Below are 10453 nucleotides of genomic sequence, written 5' to 3'. Positions count from 1 at the left end.
CCCTTTGCTGATCTCCAAAACCAGACTAATCAGCTATAATATGTCACTTTATAAACGAGGAGATGACACTTTTTAAAATTTACCTTTCTGGTTGGAAGCAACAGGGTAAGGTACAAACCTAGATATCTACCCTATAGTTGGGGGATAAAAAAACAGGTACTATTGGACTGGATAGAAAGCCAGTAATAAATATGTATGTGGTTTCATGCAGGAACTAATGGCTTTGCTTTTTACAATGCCCATGAAAAACAATAGTTTTTTAATATTGTCTATCTACATGATTTATATTTCATGCTAGTTCACAAAGGACTCTGGTTAGTATGTGATTTATGGTTGGAGCAAAATAATTGTCTGAAGCCTAGCTGAAGGTATGCTTTCAACACATTAATAATACATTAGCTAATGTTTCTTTCTTGGCATTGCCTATGCAAATTTCTATTATCATAATAAAAATGACTGTTTATTTTAGATTGGAAACAGCCTTTAGGTAAGAACATGCTTTTTATCAGGTGTCTTGAATAAATACTAACTGCCATTCTCTGATAAACTTTTAACTAGAGCTTTTCCTTTAGTCTTGGCTGGTATTTGGTCAGGGAAGTAGAGGGAGAAACAGCTAGAGATTGAGAGGACCTTTCTGTGCTTCTCTTTGACAAGTGTGGCAAAAGTCCACCCTGCTAGAAGCTTCAAACACTGAAAACCATCACTGGAAAATTATTCATGAATGTGAATCATCCACAAACAGTGGACATATAATTTCAGATTTAAAATATATACTGCCTAAATGTGTTCATTTTGTCAAGTAAGCACAAGTGAAGATAATTTCATTCAAATTAATTATTCTGTCAGAGGCAAACAGCAATACATATTGTCTGTCCAAAATAGTATTAGATTTGATTGCACTTATGTTAGGTAGATCAGAAATTAACTTCTCTGCTTGAAATAATTTGTGACTTGATTACCTGCTGAATCATTTCCCTTTCCAAATGATTTCACACGAGCAGCCATATATAAAATCATCATATTTTTGCAAATATATAAGGCATTTATTCATGGCAATGTATTCTTCAGAAGGAATCACACTCTGTCTTCCCCGACACTGCCCACTGAGTTTGCACCTGTTGAGTTTCTGAGACCATTTGACTTCCTGAGATTTCTGAAGAGACAGAGCATGGGCAGACTGCTTTGAGGAATCTTCCTTTGTAAGTTGTGACTTTCTCAGCAAATACGATGTATGCATGTCATGTGAACACAAAAGTGTTTTTGTGGGGAAGTAACAAGACAGTTTGTCTGTATTCCTGTGATTCAGAGTGGCCTTGCTATGGATTTGTGCCCCAAGCTGCCTATGGGACTCATATGCAAATGAATATTTGATTATTCTGTCTGGTGCTATACAAAGCAGCTGAAAATAAATATCAGACTGATGATTTTATAAGCTCAGGCTAGCTAATTTACACTCTGGAGACTGTGGAATGAAAATGCTTCGTTTTTACACATATTTTCCTTACCCTTTATTGTATTTTTGTTGTATTTTGTTGTAATAAAACAAGTAATAACAATGCAATTCATACATGGATTTTAAAGAAATATACAGAAAAAATAATAAATAATTGGAGAAAAATCTGTTGAAAATTACTATTAGCTATATGATTATTATAAATCAAAACAATTTTCCAGTTTTTTTATATGATAAAACAATATACTTAAGAATAAATGGATGATTACCTTTGGAAATGTAGCACTGTCTTCAATTTCATTGGCAAGAAATTTTCCACTGTAGAGTTCTGACAAGACATGCATGTTAGGGAGGTGACACAGATTCTGCTGTCTCCTAACTGCAGAAATTGGAAAACTAAAGAGTGCCCAGGAATGCTGTGTGATCTGAAACTGCTGCTCTTTCTGAATGACAAACAGAGCAATCATATTAGAAAAAAAAATTTAAAAGATTGCATTAGTTCTATCTCTGTTTGAGAACACATATAATTTTTCTCAGATCCTACAAATCCATTTTTGTGTAGGTGAGAGGTGCTGAAGAGGGGGCAGGGACTGCATGTGAAACCAGTTCTACAAACTTACAAATCATTCAGGGTTAATCTGTAAGGAAAATGTCTTTTTGTCAGTTAATTGAATAGGATTATGTACTTTTCTGGTTGGCAATTGAAAGGAAATGTTCCTCTCCTTTTTGATCCTTCAAGAGCTTTCTGTACTTTAAACAATCACTAGTCTCATCTTGAACAAAGCTTTTGTTTAATATGTGGTAAGGTGTCTTGAAAGAATTCTCTCATAGGCATAACCCAGTTTTCTCCCTTAAAATCACAGAATATTCTGACTTGACATATCTTTAAAAAAGAAATTAAGGAGGAAGTAATATTCTGCCCAAGAGTAGTTCAAACTCATCCTTTTGACATGTCACTAGAAATACCAAGGAAGCCACAATTATATATATAGGCTAAGTATTTTTCTCTATTCCTTCAGATGACCTTATCTTCTATTTAAAAATGCATAATTATATAGAAGTTTTTGTTTGGATAAAAATAATGCAGAGTCTCTATTCCTAGTAGTTGTTTCAAAATTTGCGTAATTGGGAACTGAGTTGCTAGAAAATAAATGGATAGGTAAACTTCCATATGCTTTACTAATTGCTATTAAATTAAGGAAAAAGATTGGGAACAAGTAATAAGGGTAATTCTAGGGAAAGGGAATTCTCTTGGCATAGTCTTGTAATTTTCACACTCATTAGACTTGAATGTAAATCTAAAAGCAGCCAATGAAGATGCAAGATCATGACGTTAAGATTCTGTTTTGTTTTGTTATTTTTAAATGGGATACTGTACCCAGTTGATAGTGAACAAGCAAAAATAATTTTGTACTCAGTAGTATCCTTTAGGTACTGGAAGAGTACTACTAGGTCACCCTGAAGCCTTCTCTTATCCAGGCTGAACAACCCCAGCTGTCTCAGCCTTTCCTCATAGGAGAGATTTTCCAGCCCTCTGATTGTGTTCATGGCCCTCCTCTGGTCCCTGTCTAACAGGTCCATGTCTTTTCTATGCTAAGGACTCAAGAGCTGGACACAGCTCTTTTTAGGTCTAAAACAGGTAGTTTTATAAAGTTACAATGTTTTTCCTTATAATTCCATCACCCAAGCACTGTAATAATTTTTCTAGATTGTATCTTTCCTATTTGCTGCGAGGCTAATCTTTAATGTTGTCTGTTGATTTTGAAAATCAGAAATAAATCTAACAAACTTTCAACTACAGAATTATGCTCTATCACCCCAGCCTGCAGCACACTGCATACTGCAAATTCCTGTTTCAGAAAACTTCAGGGCATTGGTACAGTAGAATGTAGATATCTAGCAAAAGAGCACATTAAGCTTTCGTTAAGCTTATCATACCAATCAAACATTTTCCACGGAAGGCGTTTATTGAGCACAATTTTATGTAACAATAGTCATGCACTATCTCGTCAATCCCATATATCTGTAGTTTGTCTTTCTCAAGCAGCTTGGATCCATTCTTGTCCATTTCTACTTTACGTGCAACTAAATCAAACACAATTTCCTCGGGTTTCTTTCCCTTTCTAATGTCTCCTAAACATTATATTTTCTTCAGAAGTCATTCTTCTGCTAGGTCCACGACAGTGAGCAGTAATTAAACACATGGTCATCACTGAGGAGAGCCTGTGCGTGACAACTAATTTTTCAACTTTAGATGGATTTGTGCCTTTGTTTTGTTTTTTTTTTTCTTCCTTCACTTCTGTAGCTTCGACATTGTTTCATTAAGTTTGTTGCACTGACACCCAACAGTTCCGCGTTTGCTGATAGGAGTCTGTCTACGCGGCTTCCCGAATGCAGGAGGCTGAAAGATGCCCTCCCGGGCCGTGTTCCCGAAGGGATCTCTCACCGGAGCCGGGATACCACGGCCGCAGCCACCCGCCAGCCTGGAGAAAAGTGGGCAACACCGGGGCGCCCGAGGAGAGCACCCTCCGTGCTCCCTGTGCCATACCCGGGCTCTGCCGGGCCGAGGCGCCCCGCGCCCCTCCCCGGGGCCCCGGCGGCGGGCAGTGCCGGCGCTGGGGGCGGCTCCGCGGCCGCGGCGCCGGGGGCGGTGTCCCCGCTCCGCCCCGCCCCGCTCCCGGCCCTGGGCGCGGGCAGCCGCCAAGCCGCCGCCGGGCGGAGCGGAGCGGAGCTGGGCGAGGGGCGGCGGCGGCGGAGCGGGGCAGCGAGGGGCGGCGGGGAGCGGAGCGGGGCGGAGCGGCCGCCACCCGCCCGGCGGGGCGGTGCGGAGCGGAGCGGAGCGGAGCGGCCGCGGGAGGAGCGGGGCGCGGGCGGAGCGGAGCGCGGCGGCTGCCGCTGCCTGGATGCCAGAAGCGCCTCTGGAGCCAGCGGCCGGCGGCACCCGGGAGGGCCCGGGAGAGAAGGAGGAGGAGGAGGCGACGGCAGCGGCGGCGGCGGAGGACTCCGGGCGCGGACGGGAGGAAGCAGGCAGCGCTTGCCATGGCCTCCAACTTTAACGATATAGTCAAGCAGGGCTACGTAAAAATCCGCAGCAGGAAGCTGGGGGTGAGTTCTTTTTCCCTTCGCCGGCGCTGCCCGGGGTGGGGGCGAGGCGCTGGGCATCGCCTCGCCGGCCTGGGGGGCGGTGGTGCCCCGGGCCGGGGCTGCCAGCGTGGGGCGCGGCGACCTGCTGCTGCTGGGGCTGCTGCTGCTGGGGCTGCTGCCGCTGGGGCTGCTGCCGCTGCCTCTGGTGCTGCTACCGCCGGTGCTGCTGCTGGCGCTTGGACTTCGCTCCCGGCTCCGGAGGGGTCGGTGGGGGAGCGCTGCCATTGCGCCTCGGAGAGAGCCGGCTGCTCCCCTCTCCGGGAAGGCGCCGCTCCTCCCTTCCCTCTCAGCGATCGCCCGCCAGGGTCACTGTCCGCGGAAAGCTGCGCCCCGTGCCCCTGTGCTCCTCGAGTCCCCCAGCCCAGGGCTGGCACTCCCCTTTGGCCGTCCCTGCGCTCCCCGGTCCCTCGCCTTGCTGCCTCCGGCAAGGGCTTGGGTGGGGAGAGAAAGGCGCAAGCAGGAGCTGTAAACTTTGTGTACAGATTCTCCCTTTCTCTATCGCTCCCATTTCGGAGGGGGATGTTTTCAATCAGGGCAGGGTCAGAAAACACTCTGCTGATACCGGAGTAACAGAGAAAAGCAGGGTTGGAGGTGTGATGGTGCTCTGCCCTAGGGCACGGGGGACTGGGGAATGGGAGCCTGCAGCGCACCGGGGATGGACCGGGAGGCAGCGGGGTGACAGCCTCATGAACCTAAAGGCAGATACAGAGGCTGACACTGATTAAAGCTAGGGGCAGTCTCTTAGGTGGGGGTGGCTCTTCGCAGTGCCCACCGGGATGCTCAGCGACACCGCGTGTGCTATCAGATTGGCCATGGGCACTTTCCCTGAAGGGGTGCAGCAGATCTTGAAAAGGCAGTGAAGTTGGAGCAGAGTGTGTGCAGAGGTCTGGATTTTCTAAACTTCAGTCGGTGTGGGGAATCATCGGTTTGGGCTGTCTCCTACCCTTTGTGAGCGAACAGGACTGCGTGTTTGCACATCTACTGATGTTGCTAGTAATCCTGTAAGGTCCAAGTGCCTGTTGGCCTGAGGCTGGGAGGAGGTCTGAGGTTCTTTGTGTTCACTCTTCCAGTTTTCCTTCAGGTGTGCAGAAAAGTGCAGGGTCTCTACCAGCTCTGCCTTCCAGGGAGGTGATCCTTGCTTCCCCTGAAACGTAACAGCAGGGACCATGTGAAGTCTGCCCTCCTCCAAGTCGTGCTCTGTGAGCTTATCACAGTGCTAATATTTATCTCCTCCTCCCCCTGTCTCCCTTCCCCCCCCAGATGCTGTGCATTGCTTGCAGACACAGTGTGCAGGATGGTGGGAGACTAATCATGAATTGACCTTTGGAGCACTTTGGTGACTTGGCAGGGCTGTTAATTTCAAAAGAGCACAGGAAAGTTTGGTCCAATCCCTTAATAGCCTCAACTACAAATGTTTGAGAGATGGTGTAAATTCAAAGAGAATGGATGCTCTTAATGATTTTGCAGCCCCAAAGTCACTCTGTGCATCAGTCAAGCATTAATCTTATCTGAAGAAGCAATTTCTAAGCCTCAGTTTGTTTCTGGCAGTCCTCTGCTTAACCTTTGCTCATCGGTTTTTCCCCTGCTCAGCAGTGTTATTGGATGGGCCCAACACAAAGCACAGAGATGATGGTATCCCATCACCTTGATGTTAGTATTTGGAAGAAGAGTTAATCTATTTGCTTTGCAAATCTGGCTTTGAAGCCATCTCAAGTGTCCTTTAAGTGTGAAATTATGTATATGCATATCTCAATGTCTGCAGATACTTTTATATATCCATGTCTATGTCATACGTGCAACAAATGTAGAGTTCGTATCGCAGTAATCTTGGATGATACTTGCTGACCTGTGTAAAAAAATTGTGAAGAGAGTGATATTTCATTGCAGAATGTCTTATGTAGCTTGAATATTTTGTTTTGGAGATGTTATCTGATTTTTTTAAGGGAGAAACATAAAACTTTTTTTTTGCATAGATGCTTTCCATGGTCATAACGATTGTGGTACCTCTACACTAAGCAGAAGGGAAATAGTTTATATGGTGTCTGTGGAGGTTTTTCTCCTACTGAAGTGTGTGAGGGTGACAATTCAGACTATACAGCCTCAGGCAGGTGGTAGTATAAGCTTAAATATGACATATGGAAATGCACATCTGAATAAATCTATTAAATACAATTTAAAAGGGATTATATTTTATAGAAAATAGCATCAGAATTCAAATGAATGTGATGGTTCAAAGGTATGAATATGTGTGTATATATCCATAGCTAATTGGATTCTTGTGACTGAATATCTAAATTAATGCAATTTTTATTCACCCAGTGAAACATTAAAAGTGTGTCTTTTTTTCCTTTATGTCTGTCTCCAAGTCCAAACCTTAATGACTTACACTGGAGCCATCATTATGTAGGTGAATACATCAGTTTTCAGGGATATAAATGTCTGCTAGCAAATGAATATTTTTAACCTCCAAAAGTACTGAGAAGAGGGAAGAGAGCTATAGGTTCTGGAAACTAATGCTAAGATAATTTTTAAACATGGCAATAGAATTTTATCTCTTGCTATGTTATGTTTCATTCTTACACGCTGGAAGTTACTGGGTAGGTTTTTTTGGGCATAATAGTCTACATTCTTTGAATATTTCAAAGTCTCCTGAAAAGCAGATTGATTAAAACTTGGAGAGCTGAGGTGTCTAATACCAATTTTAGTGCTAGACTTGGGCAATAAAACTAATTCTAACCTTTAGGCTGGTAGCCAATTTGTTATGGAAATTCTTCCAATTCAGCTTTTATTCTGTTTTGTTTTGTGACTGAAGGAGCCCTGGCTAGGAATCAAATGGAAGATACTTCAATAGTATATTTATATTTTATTCAAAAAAACCAACAACAACAAGCTTTCATTTGGGGAGACCTTTCTGGTAGAATTTACTTCTTTAAGAATTTAATTTACAGAAACCCAATTAGTAAATCTTCATCTAATTGTAAAATAGAAATCTTCATTATTTTTTTTAAGAAGAAGGATGTTTACTTCTGCTGTTTTACACCTATACCTTGCTTTAAGTACTTGTTACCCTTTCTGCCTATTCCCCACATACCTTCAAATTCTATTCATTGTATTCATGAAGTGAGGACTCAAGCTGGTTTCCCGTCAGTAATTGATTCTCTTCAGAAAAGTGATTTGAAGACAAAAATGATGCCTAAATTATGGAAATACATGGCAAGGAGAACTACAAAAATTTGTCCTTACTTTTTGTTTAGTGATACTTGATCATTGACTTTTATTTTGCCTGCTTTTCACTGTAATCCTTATGTGCTTGTTTACAGAAATTCACTAATAAGTAAAATGGATGGTATATTCTTCTGACAGTCCAGTGTTTTCAAGAAGATCTCATTGTTTTGATACCTTTATGATGCTAAAGTTTCTTTTGTTGCAAGGTTGGATAGTTAGCTGAGGAGGTTTACCAGCCTCTCTGGGAGTATCATGGTTTCTGCCATGGAGATGTCAGGCCACAAAGAGACATCCAGCCAGTCTGAACACTTAGTTTGTCTCCTTACTTTCGTTGGTCATGAACTGTACATGAAATTTTTCTCTGGTGCCTTGAAATGTTGAATATACGTTCAAGGCTATGCAGTAGGCAAGATCATGTGTATTCGTCATGTCTTCATCAAGGTATCACGGTGTCTTTGAAACTTAGAAACTGTAGTCATTGAGGATGACTGTAGTTAAAATATCTTTATAAAATCTGTTTCCCTGCAGCCTAAATATGCCTTTCTTTTCAGTGCCCTGGCATTCCCACATTGTTTGATATTTTGCTTTTCTCTAATACTACATAAAGGAAATACTCATTCTAGCAGCCATTACATTTGATCTGTGTGACCCTTCTTTGAAATAAATTTGATTGTAATGTGGTGTGCTGTTCAGATCAGAATAGGTCATTTGTGTAGTGTGGAACAGGACTGTGCTGCCTTTGTTCTTTTGGAATCTTTCATACGTGTGTCACATTAAAATTCATATGACACAATTTTGTACTGCACTGGCTGTGCTTATAGGCTGAAACTTTCTTGTAGCAGATTGGAATTCCTTTGTTGCCTCCTAATAAACTAAGCTGTGAGGATTTCATGCCTTGCTGAAGTGCTGTTTCTTAGAAAAAAAACAATTTGATGTCACATTAGGAAGTCTAATAAAAATGAACATTGTGTCACTTTGATAGTCTTGTTTTGACCCATATCAACCTTCGAAGTCATAATCTTATTGTTTGTTTGTTTCTGTCTTTTTTTTTATTGTCATGCCTCGGCCATAGAATGAAAGAATCCTATCTCTTGGAAATTTTCACTCCATTTGTTAATAATTGCTAATTTTTCCGTCTTTCCACATACTAAGTGGAATTATTTTCTGGGTGCTTCAGTTTATACTCTAATACACCTATCTGAAGAGAAAATTGTACCTGCCAGTCAGTCTTGATTGAGTAATAAATAGTAGGTTGCTCTTAGTCACCAAATTAGAAGTTTTACCATATAACCTCCCCCTATTTTTAACCATACTTTTAGATCATTACAGGTACCTTTTCTGTAAATGAACACAGTGTTTCTCCATCTGCAGTTAACCCTGTCTTAAATCAATCAGGACTAACAATGCTATGACTATGAACCACTGATTGCAGTTTTGTTCCTCTTGAAATAATGCTGTATGTGCCTTACAAAATCCTGACATTCAATTGATATTGTGTGTACATTTTGGGTGAAGAAAGAAAAGGAACCTGCAAAATTTCTTGGATTTGAGATTACATTGATTGATCACAGTGGCTCAGCAAGTGGGTCATGATGAATACAGAGGGCAAAGTAAACCTTCTATTTCTTTTGAGTTGCCACAGCATATACAAAGAAACAGACAAACACATGGAAAAGTACAAACAAGTAGTGCACCTGGAATGGATAACCTTTCCGTAGATTGTTTTATATTATTATCTATGGGAAAGGTGCTCAGCCTGATTGTAAGCACCAAGACTGCCATTTGTATAACTGCATCCTGACCGGTGATATTAACTGTGAGTTACATCTTGAAGTATGAAAATAATTCGAATGAAACTATAAACCCTTACTTCCTATTTATAATAAATTCTTTTAATTTTTATAAAGCTCCAGATGGACAGGATTTAAAATGCAGATTCCTTCCTTGTAAAGGAGTTTCTTTTTCACCATAGTTCAAGGCAACCTGAGATATGGAATTAAACGGATTTCACCGTAATCCATTAAAGAAGCTAGTCACGTTTCCTACTTTATACTGAAAGTATCATTTAAAATACCAATAACTACTCCTTTCATTCTTCTTGCTACAGTTATGTGAATGAATTTGAAGAATTAAAAGGAAAATACATGGATTTCCAATTTGGTCATTATAGAAAGAACAATCATCTTGAGCTTCTGACCAGTTTTTATTGATTAAGCCTATTGTACAGGAAATTGAAAGAAATATCTTGCAGCCATGGCAAACAAGGACAAAAAGTCCCACAACTTTTTATGCTAATGTTTGTGTTAAAGCAACTTGTGGGTCAGGTTTGTGGTAAAAACATTGAAGTTGCTGTGCTTCCTAGTTATTTTCTTGATGTGCTTTTCCACGTCTTAATTCCCAAGAGGTGTGATAGCCAAAGGGCTGGTAATGTTTTAATGGATTTGTAATTTTGTAATGGCATTTACGTAGAGTCAAATAGTTCTCTTTTGTAGATAGCATATCACATCCATGTTATCAATGGATTATAGATGCTTCTATTTTTACTCTTGTGTGTAATACCATTGGCCTCAGTGAGATTACACCTTAGCTATGTGAAGATTACACAAAGAAGTGTTTGTACAGACTCTCTCT

The 10453-nt window shown here is 41.5% G+C and overlaps 1 protein-coding gene across 1 annotated transcript in view; it reads left to right on the top strand.

Moving 5' to 3' along the window:
- Nucleotides 1–4121: 4121 nt before the first annotated feature.
- DOK6 (docking protein 6) overlaps nucleotides 4122–10453 on the top strand; it is a 250950-nt gene continuing 244618 nt past the window's right edge. The window contains exon 1 of the mRNA XM_054639325.2: nucleotides 4122–4558. Within this exon, the coding sequence (XP_054495300.1) occupies nucleotides 4493–4558 (66 nt within the window). The 5' untranslated portion in view covers nucleotides 4122–4492. The remainder of the gene's footprint in view (nucleotides 4559–10453) is intronic.

Source organism: Agelaius phoeniceus, chromosome 1 (genome assembly GCF_051311805.1).
Source record: "Agelaius phoeniceus isolate bAgePho1 chromosome 1, bAgePho1.hap1, whole genome shotgun sequence".
NCBI lineage: Eukaryota > Metazoa > Chordata > Aves > Passeriformes > Icteridae > Agelaius > Agelaius phoeniceus.
This window is presented reverse-complemented; position numbering and strand designations above follow the sequence as displayed.